The 20,128-nt window shown below is 40.8% G+C and overlaps 1 protein-coding gene across 5 annotated transcripts in view; it reads left to right on the top strand.

The window, feature by feature from the left end:
* LOC140550319 (RNA-binding motif, single-stranded-interacting protein 3-like) overlaps window positions 1-20,128 on the top strand; it is a 121,108-nt gene that overhangs the window by 87,848 nt on the left and 13,132 nt on the right. For 3 of the 5 annotated variants that reach the window (XM_072674246.1, XM_072674247.1, XM_072674245.1), the window contains exons 7-10: window positions 12,598-12,701; window positions 13,652-13,695; window positions 16,492-16,588; window positions 19,561-19,611. In XM_072674246.1, the coding sequence (XP_072530347.1) occupies window positions 12,598-12,701; window positions 13,652-13,695; window positions 16,492-16,588; window positions 19,561-19,611 (296 nt within the window). The remainder of the gene's footprint in view (window positions 1-12,597; window positions 12,702-13,651; window positions 13,696-16,491; window positions 16,589-19,560; window positions 19,612-20,128) is intronic. The other 2 variants (XM_072674248.1, XM_072674249.1) reach the window with 2 other exon arrangements.

The following is a 20,128-nucleotide window of genomic DNA, read 5'->3' as shown; positions in this document are numbered from 1 at the left end:
GCCTTTACAATTTGTATCTAGCATTCTGAGAAATTTCACATTTCTGAAGATCTCTAAAGATTGTCATTTGAATTGTCTCTTTCTACTGCTGTTCAATTCTTCTTAGTCTATCACATACTTGCAGTTTTCCATTCTTCTCATTCTTTTCTCTTCACGGTGTCTGCAGAACTAACCCACTCAGAGGACTCATCTTCTCTATCACAGCTTTTCCATTCTCTCCGACTCTGACTGCTTTCAGCTGGTCGTGGAGAGTGAGCAGCTTTTCTGTGCTGATGAACGACTCCCGGTTTGCTTCCGTCAGTTTGTACTGTGTGTTCTCCTGGTAGACCACTTATTCCTTGATACAAGTCACGATGTTCTTGCATCAGCTCTTCCTGCATTGTCTGTTTCCATCTGTCCTACCGAGAGGACTCCTCTGTTGCATGCTGACAAGCAGAGTATTTCCTTCAGGTCGTATATTTAGTAGAATGAAAATAGCAGCTTCATTTAGTGAAACTCACATGTTTAATATCAGTTAACCAACTCTTCACACACTCACCACCCTCCATAAGAATGAAATAAGAATGAGAGTAGATCAGTACTGTTAGCTGAGGTGATGATATTTGCCTGTTTATCATAAATAGATAGAAAGCACTTTCTAAAGGTCTACACTGCATTGTAATCAGCTTTTAATCAAATTAAATACAGCATACATATATAAAAAGAATGTTGTACAAAGGGACAGTCTCTGCCAAAATGAGATCAGCTTGTTTCTACACTCACTGTGCATTCTATCAGCTCCACTTCCCATATATGAGAACTGTGTAGTTCTATAACTCCAGACTGTGTCCCTCTGTTTCTCTACAGACTCTGTTATCAGCCTCCTTTCACCCTGTTCTTCAATGCTCAGGACCCCACAGGACTGACCACCACAGATATTATTTGGGTAGTAGGTCATTCTTAGCACTGCAGTAACACTATTGTAGTGATGATGTGTTAGTAGTGTAAAATATCCAGCCAACAGCATCCTGTGGGCAGCATCCTGTGGGAAGCATCCTGTGGGCAGTGTTTTTTGGGCAGCTACTGTGAGCACTGTTGAAGGGCTAGAGGACGATCATAGCTTCGGTCTCTGACTTTACATCTACAAGCTGGACCGACCAGGTAGGAGTGTCTAATAGAGTGGACAGTGAGTGGACAGACACAGTGTTTAAACACTCCAGCAGCACTGCCGTGCACTCTGCACTCTGATCCACTTGTACCAGCAGCGCAACAAACACTACTAACACACTCACTACCACCATGTCAGTCAGTGTCACTGCAGTGCTGAGAATTACTCAGCCACCACCCAAATCATAAAACCTGCTCTGTGGTGGTCAGTCCAGTGGAGTCCTAACCATTAAAGAACAGGGTGAGAGGAGGATAACTGAGTATGCAAAGAAATAGCTGAATAGCTTAAATAAGACGAGTTCCTCCGAAATCCTCTCTTACCATGTTCTAATCATCTGAAGCTGATGTTCTGCACCTGATTCTGATTTCTAACTTTCTCCCCACAGGAAATTAGTATTTTTATTAATTACATGTTACAAATGATTTTTAAAGATGAAGGTCAAACAAAGACAAACATCCAGATGTTTAAATATATTAAAAAAGACAAAGATGGGATGTTGTAACTTTTTCACGTGACTTTATAAGTACATTTCAGTTTCATAGACAGGGATTAAGACAAGTCTTGGATTAAATCACAGTGCTTAAGTGAATCACCATTGAAAAGTCTTCTTTAGTATAGACCTAGGCTTAATCTGGCGCTGTAGAGTGCTGTGTTAAGTGTAGATAGATTCTAAGTGCAAAATTCAGGTAGGAAGCAGAGTGAGTGGCATGCAATAGGGCAGAGTGAGGCTTTACCGGTGCTCAGTATTCATGAGAGAACAAGACACAGATAACCCTGCATACATACCGTTTAGCTTAGACCTTCGGATATGATGGAGAATATAAAACACCTGTCAAAACGCAGTCAGAGAGAGCAGCAGGGATGGACTGAGACAGACAGAGATGGAGAGAGAGAGAGGGGATGAAAGGTGGTTAGAGAAAACCACACTATTGTTTCTCTAAGACAGGCTCCATCCACCCACACTGATTACAAAATACAAGAGACTGAACGATCAGAAAGAGAGCTGTAACTAACAGAGAGAGAGAGAGAGAGAGAGAGAGAGAATGAATAAGGATTGCTGGAGAGTGATTTTGACTTTCCATTGTCAGAGAGTAAAATTCTACATACAGCCTGTTCTAAGTGTCCCCTCTCTGCTGCCTAAATAGTCCTATCTCAGCGATCTATAGAGTTCGATCTCTAATTCTAGAGTGTGTCCAATCTCTGTCTCAAGAGTCCCATCTCTGCTGTCTAGCAAGTCCATTGTCTATGTAGAGAGTCTCATTTCTGCTGTCTAGAATGTGTCCAATCTCTATTATCAAAAGTCCCATCTCTGCTGTTTAGAGCATGTCATCTATATTGTTTAGTGTGTCCAGTCGCTGTTATCTAGACTCCCATCTTTGCTGTCTAGCAAGTCCAATGTCTATGTAGAGATTCTCATTTCTGCTGTATAAAGCACCTTAGCTCTACTGTCTAGTGTGTCCAGTCCCTGTTATCCAGACTCCCATCTCTGCTGTTTAGAGCACCTCATCTCTACTATCTAGAGTGTGTGCAATCTCTGTTATCAAGAGTCCCATCTCTACTATCTAGAGTGTGTGCAATCTCTGTTATCAAGAGTCCAATCTCTGCTGTCTAGCAAGTCCAATGTCTATTTAGAGAGTCTAATATCTCTGCCTTGAGTGTGTCCAATCTCTGCTGCCTAAATAGTCATATCTAAGCAATCTATAGAGTTTGATCTCTAATGCTAGAGTGTGTCCAATCTCTGTTATCAAGAGTCCCATCTCTGCTATCTAGAGTGTGTCCAATCTCTGTTATCAAGAGTCCAATCTCTGCTGTCTAGCAAGTCCAATGTATATGTAGAGAGTCTAATTTCTGCTGTCTAGAGCACCTAATCTCTACTGTCTTGAGTGTGTCCAATCTCTGCTGCCTAAATAGTCATATTTGAGCAATCTATAGAGTTCGATCTCTAATGTGTGTGTCCAATCTCTGTTATCAAGAGTCCCATCTCTACTATCTAGAGTGTGTCCAATCTCTGTTATCAAGAGTCCCATCTCTGCTATCTAGAGTGTGTCCAATCTCTGTTATCAAGAGTCCAATCTCTGCTGTCTAGCAAGTCCAATGTCTATTTAGAGAGTAACTAATATCTCTGTCTTGAGTGTGTCCAATCTCTGCTGCCTAAATAGTCATATCTAAGCAATCTATAAAGTTTGATCTCTAATGCTAGAGTGTGTCCAATCTCTGTTATCAAGAGTCTTATCTCTACTGTCTTGAGTGTGTCCAATCTCTGCTGCCTAAATAGTCATATCTAAGCAATCTATAGAGTTCGATCTCTAATGCTAGAATGTGTCCAATCTCTGTTATCAAGAGTCCCATCTCTACTGTCTTGAGTGTGTCCAATCTCTCCTGCCTAAATAGTCATATCTAAGTCATCTCTGCTGTCTAGCAAGTCCAATGTCTATGTAGAGAGTCTCATTTCTGCTGTCTAGAGCACCTCATCTCTACTGTCTAGAATGTGTCCAATCTCTGTTATCAAAAGTCCCATCTCTGCTGTCTATAGCATCTTATCTCTATTGTTTAGTGTGTCTAATCTCTGTTATCTAGAGTCCCATCTCTGCTGTCTAGCAAGTCCAATATCTATCTAGAGATTCTCATTTCTGCTGTATAAAGCACTTTATCTCTACTGTCTAGTGTGTCCAGTCCCTGTTATCTAGACTCCCATCTCTGCTGTTTAGAGCACCTCATCTCTACTATCTAGAGTGTGTCCAATCTCTGTTATCAGGAGTCCCATCTCTACTGTCTAGAGCATCTTATCTCTATTTTTTAGAGTGTCCAATCTCTGTTATCAAGAGTCCAATCTCTGCTGTCTAGCAAGTCCAATGTCTATAAAGAGAATCATATCTCTGCTGTCTAGAGAGTGACCCATCTCTGCTATCTAGAGTGTCTCATCTTTGTGGCCTAGAGAGAGAGAGAGAGAGAGGCTGAAAAGGGATTGCTTGGGAGTGATTTTGACTTTCCTTTGTCAGAGAGTCCAGAGTGTCCCATCTCTGCTGCCTAGCTATCTCAGCTATCTATAGAGTTCCATCTCTGATGCTAGAGAGTGTCCAGTCCCTGTTATCTGGAGTCACATCTCTGCTATCTAGAATCACATAATCTCTGCAATCTAGCAAGTCCAATGTCTATCTAGAGATTCTCATCTCTGCTGCCTAGAGAGTGTCCTATGTCTGCTATCTAGAGTGTCCAATCCCTATTATCTAAGTGCCAGCTCTGCTGTCTAGAGAGGTCCTTTATAAATGTCACATTTGTCGCATTTTTTTATATTTACTTATTTTTTTTAGACCTGCTTGTATGCTTTAGATCATTGTCTTGTTACATGACCCAACTTTGCTTCAGCCCACAGACAGATTACCTGTCATTCATACTTCTCTCAGTGGTAGCAAGGTGTCAAAATCAAACCTAACCTTAACCTTTGACAATTAGGTTTAGGGTTATATTTGAGGTTTATATTAAGGATAGTTTAGGGTAGTTCGTTAAGGTTAAGGTTAGGGTTAAGGGTTAGGATTTAGGGTTACATTCAATAGACAGTCATTTACATTCATATTACAGTTCAGTTGCGTTTAATAGATGTTCAGTTGAAGGTTGAATGTCAGGTCAGCATCTGTAAGGCATCTACACTATACCATCCAAGTATAGTAATATCCAATCCACTCTTAAAAATAAAGAAACTACAATGGGTTCTTTGAGCTGTGCCATTGAAGAACAATTTCTGCTTCCAAAAAGAACAGTTTAGTAAATATTTTTATATGAACATCCTTTACCAAGATGAGGGTACTTCACACTGGTCAGACTTGTTTTGGCGTTGGTAGTATTTGTACTTAACCTTGTCTTTTGGTGAAGGTACTTCACACTGATCTCCTTCACATAAATGGTTCTTTATAGAACTAAAAACTTCACAAATGGTGAACTGCTTATTGTTAAATAATATTTATATTTATATTTTATGTAACATTTTCTATCCACCACATTTGTCTGATGCTCTTACCAGAGATCTTACAATCGTAATACAGAATCATGTAATACATGTTATACGTTCGGGTAGGAGAATGTAGAGTTAGGAGCCTTACCCAAAAACTTATTGGTGTAGTGTGGTGGGCTTTTCATGTGGGCGTTTTATGTGGAGAATCGAACCACTGTTGTTGTTATCCACTCCCACACACCCCATTTCCTTTTTTTTCCAAACATAACTGTGGAATATAAAGCAAAACGCATTTTTATGAGCCTGCATTGCTGATGTTTATAATGAGGAAGTGAAGTTCTCCACTGTAGCTTTATTTTGGCAACGGCTACTGTAGTTAGCCAGGCAACTGTTTTTTACCTAATGCTAAAGGTTCAGCCTTGGGGCTTCTAAAAGCAGCAAATAAGAAGGGGCCTTTTAATTTGTCATGACAAACCCAATTAGGATTTTGTTCATGCATTTTTTTTATATACAGCGACTGAATATTTGCTTATACACATTATAATAAAATAAACAAATGCACTTTTAATTAAATCCAACGCAGCGATTTGAAACTGGTGTGGCTGCAGGCACTTAAATAGTACACAAACTGTACATCACCAGATGTTTTAAAGTCTCTAACTAACACCAACAAGGTGGAGCTATGAGATAGAGGTTTCTGATAAAGTGGCCCAGGAGTGTATAAATGTGTGATTATCCACTGTAAAAGTGAACACTGAATAACCTTGAAGAAACAGTATTAAACAGTGATAGTCTGTATTGATTTAACGATCTTCTCCGTGCTGAATCTGTTACACACACACACACACACACACACGCATACACACACACATACCTTAATACATTCTCCCTCATGCTCTGTTTCTCTAACCTCTAACTCATGTACAAGGATGCATCATTTTCAGGAGCTTCAGTAACTTACACAGTAAAGTACTGTAAATTGATCATACTTGTCTTGGTATTCATAGTATTTGTACTGTACTCAGGCTTGTCCTGGTATTTATAGTATTTGTACTTTACTCAGACTTGTCTAGGTATTTATGGTATTTGTACTGTACTCAGACTTGTCCTGGTATTTATAGTATTTCTACTCAGGCTTGTCTTGGTACTGATAGTATTTGTACTTTACTCAGGCTTGTCTTGGTATTTATAGTAATTGTATTTAGGCTTGTCTTGGTACTGATAGTATTTGTACTTTACTCAGGCTTGTCTTGGTATTTATAGTAATTGTATTCAGGCTTGTTTTGGTATTCATAGTATTTGTTCTGTACTCTGACTTGTCTTGGTATTAATAGTATTTGTACTCTGACTTGTCTTGTTATTAATAGTATTTGTACTCTGACTTGTCTTGTTATTAATAGTATTTGTAGTATTTGTACTCTGTCTTGTCTTGTTATTAATAGTATTTGTACTCTGACTTGTCTTGTTATTAATAGTATTTGTAGTATTTGTACTCTGACTTGTCTTGTTATTGATAGTATTTGTACTCTGACTTGTCTTGGTATTAATAGTATTTGTACTCTGACTTGTCTTGTTATTAATAGTATTTGTAGTATTTGTACTCTGACTTGTCTTGTTATTGATAGTATTTGTACTCTGACTTGTCTTGGTATTAATAGTATTTGTAGTATTTGTACTCTGACTTGTCTTGTTATTGATAGTATTTGTACTCTGTCTTGTCTTGTTATTAATAGTATTTGTAGTATTTGTACTCTGTCTTGTCTTGTTATTAATAGTATTTGTACTCTGACTTGTCTTGGTATTAATAGTATTTGTACTCTGACTTGTCTTGTTATTGATAGTATTTGTACTCTGACTTGTCTTGTTATTAATAGTATTTGTAGTATTTGTACTCTGACTTGTCTTGTTATTGATAGTATTTGTACTCTGTCTTGTCTTGTCTTGTTATTGATAGTATTTGTACTCCGACTTGTCTTGTTATTAATAGTATTTGTACTCTGACTTGTCTTGGTATTAATAGTATTTGTAGGCACAATTACAACCTCCTCTAGCAGATGAAGGTACTGGCCTTCTTTAACCACGATGGCAATGCTTCTTCCATTTCTCAACACACCTTTATTGATCTTTCATCTGCTAGTGACCTACTCTCTGATCAAACCTCTCCTGCTGCAGCAGTATTGATCTCTGTAGGGACACACTGCTATGCTATAGCTATTCCTACACAGGCTGTTTTTATCAGCTCCATCGATCCAAAATTGGTCTCCATGTTGCACAATCTATAGAAAACGTGTTTATTATTTATAGGCTAGGTCATGTGTCTGGGGTCAATTGGAAATCAGATTAGCGCACACCTACCAAGCCCTGTACGTACAGTGAGGCTACTTGGTTCGTTCAGATAAACATTATTATTTGATTATACTGTATGATCTAATATTTACATAGATGTAAAGTACACTCTAAGCAAAAAATGATCTAAACAGAAGTGCAAAGAATTCTTTGACTTGTAATGATAGCCATGTTGTTACTACTGTATATTGAACTATTTACAAGAGGGTTTTCACCATTGCAAAGAACCCTGTAACCAAGCAAAGAACCATTTAATCATCCAGATAGCTCTTGGGGTTGTCATGGTTCTACACATAGTCATTACCTGGACTAAAGAATTGTTGAAGAACCTGGTTCATCAGTATAGTATGTATAACATAGTAATACTGAAAGGACTTTAGGTGGATTTTAGTTTAGGAATTTGAATCATGTAAATCAGCATTATGCGAGAATACAGGTTTATTAATGTGGAAGCATAAATAGTAGCGATAAACGGCTTACGCTCATGTTGTAACCAATGGCTGAGGTTAGTGCCCTTTCCTAAATACATCCATAATTCACCCAAAGACACTTAGCAGAGTTTCCACTCCATCCAGTCTAACCATGTTCAACTCCAGCTGAAAAGCCCTGCCCATCATGTGTCATTTTTAACAAGGCAACCAGTTAAACGGAGTGTAACACGGTTATGATGAACCAGACTAAAACAGATAACAGATAAAAATGGATAAAACTGAAGGATAGGCGATCTACAGACAGAGTAAAGGACTTAGGCCAGGTCAGCACCTGTAATAGTGAAAGCTGATATCGTAGTAAGGTCAAAACCAAAAGCATACAAGATCAGACAAACAAAGCAAAAGACAATAGAAAAGAGCGTTTATGATTATTCGACTGCAAGACTAACAAGGGAAGGGTTTAAATACAAAACAATGATGCATACACAGGTGTAGGAAATCAAAACTCAGGTGATGATGGTTGGCGATTGGCTGGAATATGACAGGTAACAGTCACTTGAGTCTGGGGGGAATCATAGGTTGTGGAGTCCACTGAACCAGGGGGTAAACCTGTGAGTGTGACACGGAGACATGGGACTGAGCGCTGAGACAGATTTACTTATGTTTGTGATTAAAAATGCTAATGCTAATGCTAATTAATTCCACATCCATGTTACTGTTACAGCAAGGTTTGGTTAAACCCTGAGAAACAGACCCCTGCCGCTAGTTGTGGTGTATAGGGCGCTCGCTAGCTTTTTGTGGGCTGAGTGGGAGGAGTTAAACCTGCTGGACTGAAGCTCAGTAAGTGCTGGTCTTTAGTCCATCCAGTCAGAGATGTGATGTAAGGTTAGCTAGTATTTAGTCTCAGATGTGGCAATGCAGGGTATAGGTATTTTTTGCTCATGGGCTCCTCCTGTAGTTAGAGTGTTATTCACTTTAACTCAACTGCAGTAAATACAAATCAGGTGTCCACTCATGGACAGCTGTACATGACAAGCCAAGAGATACAGAAGTGGCATCTAAAGGTAGAGAAGCATGTGGACTGAGGCGATAGTGTAATTCTACAGGATTTTACACTAATATGACGCAGTTCTGGAGAGAGGTCTCTCTCTCTTGCACCTCCACTATAGTTCTTTAATGCTTTAGCAGCGTTCTGGCCCAGAGTGGCAATGACCAAGACGCCATTCTCCCCAATTACAGTCAATGGAGCATCAACCTAATTCTGAAACTGCTGTCTTAAGGTAAAACTGATCCAAGACGTTGATCCAAAAGTGTGTGGACACCTCTCAGGAAGTACTGAGTTCAGGTGTTTTAACCACACATGTGAACAATTCATCACTCTGCCATGTAATCTCCCATGATCACCTGAATCTTACCCAAGAACTTTTATTGGTATAGAGTGATGTGCTTGCCTGGCTAGGGAATCAAACCCTAGTCTTCATGGGAAGGATGGTGCTATTACCCACTACATTACACCAAGTTCTTGTGACTAAGACCTTCACAAAGTACTCTTCATATACAGCTAATACACTCACTGGATCATTAATATGATGTGTCTGAACATTCGAGTACTCTTAGTTCATTCCAGATCTGACGTAATTCCCCACTGCACTCCAGCTTGGAAGTTTCCACCTTTAAAGCTCGTCCACCTGACTGTTTTGTCTGGGTCCAAGGCAACTGCTTATATTATGCAATTAGCTTTTTGCTGGGCTGCAAAGAAGGCCTTGGTATGAGGTCTGGATGACCTCGCACTGAAAGAACACTGCTCAACTTTTCCCCTTTAGCTTTATTAGGCTTTATAAGCCTTATAGAATGAACACACACACATACACAGTTCCTCTGTCCAGTTCCCACAGACTGATGAGAGCTCTTTTACATCTTCATTATGTGTGTGTGTGTGTGTGTGTGTGTTACACAGTGGAAAATTCCATTTATTTTGCCAGCCTGTTCCCCACACGCAATCCAATAACTGCAGGCGTGAGGAATTTATACAGGAGTGTGTGGAACCAATGGAGGGCTTGAACCCCTGCCCCTTCACCCTCGACTGTTCAAGTGCCCTCTTGATTAGTGTGTGAGTGATAGTTGTATTTATATGGCCATGCTTCAGGATTCGTTTTCGGGGAGGCTCAGATCAGCCTCACCTCTGAATAGAGCTCATTGATCAGCTCAGGTTCCACATGCTTCTTTAGCTTCTGCTAACCAATGCACCAGAGCTGTGTACCCAGTGCTTTCCTCTGATTGCCAGTGACATTGCATTGGCAGCAGTTTGAGGTGTTGGGAGCCTTAAATGTGATGGGGGGTGGGGGGTGGGAGGGGGTACTCATTAGTTAGTAGTTAGAACATACAGTTATGGTTAGCATGTTAACCCAATGGTAGCATACTAGCTGAAAAATCCAGCTCTAGTCCAGGTTTTGCTGATAGATGGTTTTGAATAGTCTAAGCTGGTCCAAGTGATTGAAAGGTGGTTAAATGCTGGTCAGCCAGGTGAAAACAAGCATGATGAAGCTTGGTTATGCTGGACATGTTGGACAACCAGCTTTGCAAAGCTAGTCAACCAGCTTGATTATGCTAGTAGACTAGCTAAACCATCATTAACAACATGGCCTATGCTGGCCAGATGACCAGCATGGCCATCATTACCAAGCTGTTTTTTAAGCAGGGAGGGCTAGCAAGTGCCCAAAACGTCTGTCAATCTGCCCAAACCATATCCTGGTCTTCATTAACGTCACACAGCTTGGTTGATGGGGTCTAGGGTGCAGTAAGACTCAATGTGAGCTATGCACAATTCATGAAAACAAAAGGCTTAAAAGGTTGCCCCTGTGTTCAGCTGGGCACTTCACATGGTGCTTTGTTTATTTTTACAGTTCGCAGTACTGTGTTCTTAACCACACCCACAAGCCTGTATGACCTTAATAAATGGCGCTTGTGGTTTAGGCAGGTTGACCGATATCTCTGGGCATTTATTAACGGATAATTTCAGGTGACCGTTGACTTGCACAATCATAAACATCCTGATGGGGAACATCACAGTCTGGTTTGGGGACAGCACCATGCAGACAGACGGGCTCTCCAGAGGGTGATGTGATCAGCCGAGCACATCATCCGGACAGAGCTCCCTGACCTGTAGGCCATCTACTGTAAGCAGTGCTGGACCAAGACCAGGAAGATTGTGAAGGACCTCAACTCTCTCTCAATAATGGACTCTTCTTTTCGCTGCGGCCAGGGAAGTGCCTTTGGCTCCCTAAAGGCGAACACAAAGAGGATGTGGAAGAGCTTCTTCCCACAGGCTATTCGGGTCATTTAATTCTTTAATGTAGATGAATAAATAGTTAAGTTATGAATATATAGTTAGAACTTTCGCTTATTGCACAGCATTATGCTGCTCTCCACTGCTTTGCACATTTTGCACACGACACTTATATATATTATATATATATAGTATAGTGCTGTGTGCAAATTTAAATACAGTTTACAATACTGTGTTCCTAAGCACACCCACAAGCCTGTATGACCTTGACGAATGAAGATTTGAAGATTGTGGTTTAGCATGTTGACAGAAATCTCTGGACATTTATTTATGGTGCAAGTCAACGGTCACACAAAGTCTTCATAAATTAATGCCCAGAGATTTTTGTCAACCTGCTAAAACCACAATCCTCATTCATTAAGTCATATGGGCTTGTGGGTGTGTTAAAGAACACAGTACTGTGAACTGTAAAGAAATAAAAATCAAACTAAATATAAATTCCTGCAGGAAATATAATTCCATAATTGCAGTTGAAAGGTGAAACTGATGTTCGGGGATGTGTTTCATGGCTTGTGAATACATTTTTTACAAGAAATTTCTCCTATAGAAATCAACACAGGTCCTTCACAACCAATTTCTGACAGAACTCCCCTGTAGACTGGGATTTCAGCCACTGCTGGTAGACCTGTATGAACATACGCTTCGATATACCTGCAAATTCAGCTACTTCCTTTACACTTTGGTCTTTGGCATGCTCAAATGCAATCACTCCTTTTTGCCAATCATTAACATCTGCTTTGCGACCCATTTTTTACACATCTAATGAGACACTTACTGCCCTGTACCACTTGTGAGCCTTGCAGTTCCAGTCTTCAACTAAAGAAGCCAAATTTGGACACTGAACCTGCCTTGGCTGCTGAGCCTCAGCTGGAGTTAATGGAGAATTGTTTAAATAGTTTTTTAATGATGAAAAGATTCCCTTTAAAAACTCATTTGCAAGTATATATATATATATATCATTATGTGTATGTGTGTGTGTGTGTGTGTGTGTGTGTGTGTGTGGATGCCTGGGCCAAGAGAGGCAGTGGAATGGGGAACATAGGGGTAATATGTCGCCAGGAGAGTGCAGATGAGAAGGAGGATGAAGCAATAAGAGTGTTGAGCATGGCTAATCTGTCTTACAGCATGATTGCTCTGATTCTGGTTTCAGTACAACCCACTGATACTCTCTCATCCTCTGCCAGGGAGGGAGGCTTCATAGCCCATATGTGGAGCTGGGGATTGAAAAAGGAGGAAAATAAAAAAAATGAATTCAATTAAATTAAAAAGGGATAGCAATTATTTTTTAGTTTTAATTAAAGACTTGCAGGATTTTGCACATTATAGTACACTGCATTACTCTCTCTCTCTCTCTCTCTCTCTCTCTCTCTCTCTGTAGCTCCTCCAGAGCCATTGCTGTGTAAGTTTGCTGATGGAGGACAAAAGAAGAAACAGAGCCAGAGCAAATACACACAGAACAGAGCATGGAGCAGAGATGGAGAGGTACACAAACACACACACACACACACACACACACACACACACACACACAGACATACTGTTTTTTTGTACAGATATACAAATACTTAGTCACTTGCATATTCAAAAACCTGAGCACTCAGCCGCTGGCAAACCCAAAAGTCCAGACACCCAAATACCTAAACACCTGCCTGAAAGCCCCAAATCACCAATCAATCAATCTGCCAATCACAAAGGGTTCCTTTAGCAATGCTATAGGAGAACCATATTTAGTTCCATGATGAACCATGTTTGTAATAGACATGTGAAAGCAGTTAAAGGATCTTTACTCTCATATATCTCTATTACAAACATGCTTCTTTACAAAACCAAATAGGGTTCTTATATGGCTCCATATGCTCAAATAATCCACCATTATTCTCAAGAGCATGTAAGAATCTAGATGTAAATATAGGTACTGGGATATGAACTATGGCGGAGCTACAGTTTGTTTAATAGGATTTTACTACCAGGTTCCTCCTGTCTCTTTTGGCATGATAGGAGTGATGGTGCCCATATGGAGGCAGACAAAGGAGGAGAGAGAGCAGAAAAGGGAGAGAGAGATCGAAAGAGATAGAGCAGAAGGGATGCAGATAAAATCTGCTGTGTTCAGCAGCCTGAGATGGGATTAGTGATTCTCCAAGGGAGAACGATGGAGAGTGAGAGAGATAGAGAGAGGGAAGAGAGGGATAGAGGGAGAGAGAGTGAGCGGGAGGAAGAGACAGAGGGGGAAGAGAACTACAAAGACAAAAAGAGAGAGGAGAGAAGAGAAAAGAAGAGAGCTGGTAAATGATCTATTCATAGACACTTCATTACTACTGAATGTGAAGATCAGCTGTTCTTTTGGTGAATTGGAGGAGAAAGATCATAAACAAGCTCACCATAATGAATGAATGATCATTTGTATGTTAAACTCTGTTACATCTTTATTGCAGACTGGAGTGACATTAACATATGATCCTGCAACTATGCAGAATGGGTAAGCTACAGACACCCAAACACACACTCATCTGCAAGACCACACACACAAACACCCACTCATCTGCAAGACCACACACCCAAACACCCACTCATCTGCAAGACCACACACACAAACACCCACTCATCTGCAAGACCACACACCCAAACACCCACTCATCTGCAAGACCACACACCCAAACACCCACTCATCTGCAAGACCACACACCCAAACACCCACTCATCTGCAAGACCACACACCCAAACACCCACTCATCTGCAAGACCACACACACAAACACCCACTCATCTGCAAGACCACACACCCAAACATCCACTCATCTGCACGCCCAGATACCCAAACACCCACTCATCTGCAAGACCACACACCCAAACACCCACTCATCTGCAAGACCACACACACAAACACCCACTCATCTGCAAGACCACACACCCAAACACCCACTCATCTGCAAGCCCAGACACCCAAATACCCACTCATCTGCAAGCCCAGACACCCAAACACCCACTCATCTGCAAGACCACACACACAAACACCCACTCATCTGCAAGACCACACACCCAAACACCCACTCATCTGCAAGACCACACACCCAAACACCCACTCATCTGCAAGACCACACACCCAAACATCCACTCATCTGCACGCCCAGATACCCAAACACCCACTCCTCTGCAAGACCACACACCCAAACACCCACTCATCTGCAAGACCACACACACAAACACCCACTCATCTGCAAGACCACACACCCAAACACCCACTCATCTGCAAGCCCAGACACCCAAACACCCACTCATCTGCAAGCCCAGACACCCAAACACCCACTCATCTGCAAGACCACACACACAAACACCCACTCATCTGCAAGACCACACACCCAAACACCCACTCATCTGCAAGACCACACACACAAACACCCACTCATCTGCAAGACCACACACCCAAACACCCACTCATCTGCAAGCCCAGACACCCAAACACCCACTCATCTGCAAGCCCAGACACCCAAACACCCACTCATCTGCAAGCCCAGACACCCAAACACCCACTCATCTGCAAGACCACACACCCAAACATCCACTCATCTGCACGCCCAGATACCCAAACACCCACTCATCTGCAAGACCACACACCCAAACACCCACTCATCTGCAAGACCACACACAAACACCCACTCATCTGCAAGACCACACACCCAAACACCCACTCATCTGCAAGCCCAGACACCCAAACACCCACTCATCTGCAAGCCCAGACACCCAAACACCCACTCTTCTGCAAGCCCAGACACCCAAACACCCACTCATCTGCAAGCCCAGACACCCAAACACCCACTCATCTGCAAGACCACACACCCAAACATCCACTCATCTGCAAGACCACACACCCAAACACCCACTCATCTGCAAGACCACACACACAAACACCCACTCATCTGCAAGACCACACACCCAAACACCCACTCATCTGCAAGACCACACACACAAACACCCACTCATCTGCAAGACCACACACCCAAACATCCACTCATCTGCACGCCCAGATACCCAAACACCCACTCATCTGCAAGCCCAGACACCCAAACACCCACTCATCTGCACGCCCAGACACCCAAACACCCACTCATCTGCAAGACCACATACATAAACACCCACTCATCTGCAAGCCCAGACACCCAAACACCCACTCATCTGCAAGACCACACACACAAACACCCACTCATCTGCAAGCCCAGACACCCAAACACCCACTCATCTGCAAGACCACACACCCAAACATCCACTCATCTGCAAGCCCACATACATAAACACCCACTCATCTGCAAGCCCAGTCACCCAAACACCCACTCATCTGCAAGACCACACACACAAACACCCACTCATCTGCAAGTCCGGACACCCAAAGTCCCACTCATCTGCACGCCCAGATACCCAAACACCCACTCATCTGCAAGCCCAGACACCCAAACACCCACTCATCTGCACGCCCAGACACCCAAACACCCACTCATCTGCAAGACCACACACACAAACACCCACTCATCTGCAAGCCCAGACACCCAAACACCCACTCATCTGCAAGACCACACACACAAACACCCACTCATCTGCAAGCCCAGACACCCAAACACCCACTCATCTGCAAGACCACACACACAAACACCCACTCATCTGCAAGACCACACACACAAACACCCACTCATCTGCAAGCCCAGACACCCAAACACCCACTCATCTGCAAGACCACACACACAAACACCCACTCATCTGCAAGCCCAGACACCCAAACACCCACTCATCTGCAAGACCACACACACAAACACCCACTCATCTGCAAGCTCAGACACCCAAACACCCACTCATCTGCAAGCCCACACACCCAAACAGCAAGACCAGAAAACCAAACACCCAGTCATCTGCAAGACCAGACAACCAGTCATCTGCAAGCCCCAACTACCAAACACCCAGACGTCTGCAAGACCAGAAATCCAAACACTCAGACCCAAGCATCCAAACCCAAATGCCTAGTCACTTACAAGTCCAAACACTCAAATACATAAACACTCAATTGCTTGCCTGAAAGCCACAAGTCACCAAACAGTCAATCTATCAATCACATTCTGTTTTCCACACCAGCACAAATGGTTCTAGTGATAATGTCAGTCCTTCAGATTGCTTCAGGTTGGATGAGGAATTTAGTGTTTGACATTATTCTAAAAATACTTCCTCCCTCTCTCTCTACATCTCTCTCTCTCTCTCTCTCTCTCTCTCTCTCTCTCTCTCTCTCTCTTTAGGTTTTATTCTTCTCCATACAGTTTCGCCTCCAACAGAATGATTGCCCAAACCTCCATCACGCCTTTCATCACTGCCTCACCCGTCTCCACGTATCAGGTAAACCGTATGTGTGTGTGTGTGTGTGTGTGTGACAAAGATGAGTGCAGTTGTTGAAGGTTACTGTGTCTCTCTGATTAAAAAGCCTCCAGTAAGCTGATTGATCAGAAAGAGAGCGGATATTAATCCTGCTGTTCCAGAAGCTTCTCTCACTTTGACCTTCAGCCTCCAACACTCCAACACTCTTACATCTCCATCCTTCTGCCTTCATCCTTCTGTCCACGGCACAGAGAGAGAGATGCCCTGCCGCAGGGCCTGAACAGGAAACAGTTTCATCAGCAGTGAAATACTGGATGAAACAAGACACAAAGAGAGACAGACAGAGGAGACAGACAGAGGAGACAGACGATGGCAGTCTTAGAATATCTGTGAAAAATAATGAAAATATACACTGAGGTGGAGCTACAGTCTCTCATTAGGGTGAATATTAATAACACTCTAAATGTAGGTATTGTGTTATAAACTGAGGTGGAGCTACAGTCTCTCATTAGGGTGAATATTAATAACACTCTAAATGTAGGTATTGTGATATACACTGAGGAGATGGAGCTACAGTCTCTCATTAGTGTGAATATTAATAACGCTCTAAATGTAGGTATTGTGATATACACTAAGGTGGAGCTACAGTCTCTCATTAGGGTGAATATTAATAACACTCTAAATGTAGGTATTGTGATATACACTGAGGAGATGGAGCTACAGTCTCTCATTAGGGTGAATATTAATAACACTCTAAATGTAGGTATTGTGATATACACTGAGGTGGAGCTACAGTCTCTCATTAGTGTGAATATTAATAACACTAAATGTAGGTATTGTGATATACACTGAGGTGGAGCTACAGTCTCTCATTAGGGTAAATATTAATAACACTCTAAATGTAGGTATTGTGATATACACTGAGGAGGAGCTACAGTCTCTCATTAGTGTGAATATTAATAACAGTCTAAATGTAGGTATTGTGATATACACTGAGATGGAGCTACAGTCTCTCATTAGGGTGAATATTAATAACACTCTAAATGTAGGTATTGTGATATACACTGAGGTGGAGCTACAGTCTCTCATTAGTGTGAATATTAATAACACTAAATGTAGGTATTGTGATATACACTGAGGTGGAGCTACAGTCTCTCATTAGGGTAAATATTAATAACACTCTAAATGTAGGTATTGTGATATACACTGAGGTGGAGCTACAGTCTCTCATTAGGGTTTATATTAATAACACTCTAAATGTAGGTATTGTGATATAAACTGAAGAGGCAGAGCTACAGTCTTTCATTAGGGGGAATATTAATAACACTAAATGTAGGTATTGTGATATACACAGAGGAGGCGGAGCTACAGTCTCTCATTAGAGTAAATATTAATAACACTCTAAATGTAGGTATTGTGATATACACTGAGGTGGAGCTACAGTATCTCATTAGTATTAGATTGAACACATTATAAGTGGAGGCGTTTGAAAGCGGTAGGGTTAATAGAATACAAAGAGCTAAATGTTTGTTCGGTGACACCAGCGTTATTATAGATTCCTTACCGGATGTTGTGTTTCAGGGGTGAAGGTTGACTGACCAGTAAAGGTCAAAACACACAGGATCTGTTTACACAGTGTTTGTTCACATCCATTGATGTACAGCTCAATTTATAGTTCTGACACATGACCTCTGAAAATGGAATTCCTGCTTTTCCGCAGCAGACTGGTTTTATGTGTATAATGATGGTTTATGTATTATTATGGATAATAATGAGAGGAACAAACCAGTGTGTTTTCAGATTGTGGTGAACTAAACTGCTCTATAATGACCAGACACACATTTACGATAATGCAGTTCTGTTGTCTTACCCACAAAGCCTGTTTAAATCTGTGCTATCAGCAGTGAGTATGTTTACTTGTACAACTCTACATACAATTAAAAAAAAACCTAATACACATAAAGTCAGTGGTCAGTGAGAGTGTCTACCTGTAAAACTCTATATAACATTAGAATAAACTCAAATAAACATAAAGTCAGTGGTCAGTGAGAGTGTCTACCTGTAAAACTCTATATAACATTAGAATAAACTCAAATAAACATAAAGTCAGTGGTCAGTGAGAGTGTCTACCTGTAAAACTCTATATAACATTAGAATAAACCCAAATAAACATAAAGTCAGTGGTCAGTGAGAGTGTCTACCTGTAATTAACTCTATATAATATTAGAATAAACCCAAATAAACATAAAGTCAGTGGTCAGTGAGAGTGTCTACCTTTAATTAACTCTATATATAATATTAGAATAAACAAAAATAAACATAAAGTCAGTGGTCAGTGAGAGTGTCTACCTGTAATTAACTCTATATAACATTAAAATAAACCCAAATAAACATAGTCAGTGGTCAATGAGAGTGTCTACCTGTAAAACTCTATATAATATTAGAATAAACACAAATAAACCTAAAGTCAGTGGACAGTGAGCGTGTCTACCAGTAGAACTCTATATAACTATAACTAATACTCTATATATAACTATATAACATTAGAATAATCATAATGGCAATTATCAGTTGCTATGGGATTCCTCAATATAACTCTAACAGAATTATACAAAGATGACAATCACAAAAAGTATTTATTTGTATTTTTGTAACTGTATTGTAAAACTTTCTAGAAAACAGCTTTAACTGATTGTGTGATGGCTAGGACAACCAATGAACCGGAGACCTAAGGGCACCTTATTGATGTTCATGGAGGCCCCACCTCACAACATACAGGACACAAATAATCTGCTGTTAATGTCTTGGTGCCAGATATTAAGAACACCTTCAGAGGTCTTGGGTAGTCAGTGCCTCAGTTAGTCTGTTCGGTTGTGGAAGCACAAGGATGGATGTACTCCATATTAATATTAGTGAAGGACTTTCACAAGGTTAAAGAATAATTTGCCCACTATAATATTCTTTAATGTAAGTATTTATGTTTTGCTCTGCAGGTCCAGAGCACATCGTGGATGCCTCATCAGCAGTATGTTATGCAACCAGCTGTGAGTGACCTTCAATCTTTACCTTATTGATTTATACAAGAAATTTATACAACTTATTTTATGAAATGCTTTCATTAAGATTTTATTTTAAATTAAATTCATTCTAAGTAATTCTAGTAACATTAATATCCAGAATGAAGCTCTAATAATGTTAATATCCAGTATGAAGCTCTAATAACATTCATATCCAGTATGAAGCTCTAATAACATTAATATCCAGTATGAAGCTCTAATAACATTCATATCCAGTATGAAGCTCTAATATCATTAATATCCAGTATTTAGCTCTAATATCATTAATATCCAGTATGAAGCTCTAATAACATTAATATCCAGTATGAAGCTCTAATATCATTAATATCCAGAATGAAGCTCTAATATCATTAATATCCAAAATGAAGCTCTATATAACATTAATATCCAGTATGAAGCTCTAATATCATTAATATCCAGAATGAAGCTCTAATATCATTAATATCCAAAATGAAGCTCTAATAACATTAATATCCAGTATGAA

Source organism: Salminus brasiliensis, chromosome 2 (assembly GCF_030463535.1).
Source record: "Salminus brasiliensis chromosome 2, fSalBra1.hap2, whole genome shotgun sequence".
NCBI lineage: Eukaryota > Metazoa > Chordata > Actinopteri > Characiformes > Bryconidae > Salminus > Salminus brasiliensis.
Note: the sequence above shows the minus strand (reverse complement) of the source record. Positions and strands in the feature narration are given on the sequence as shown.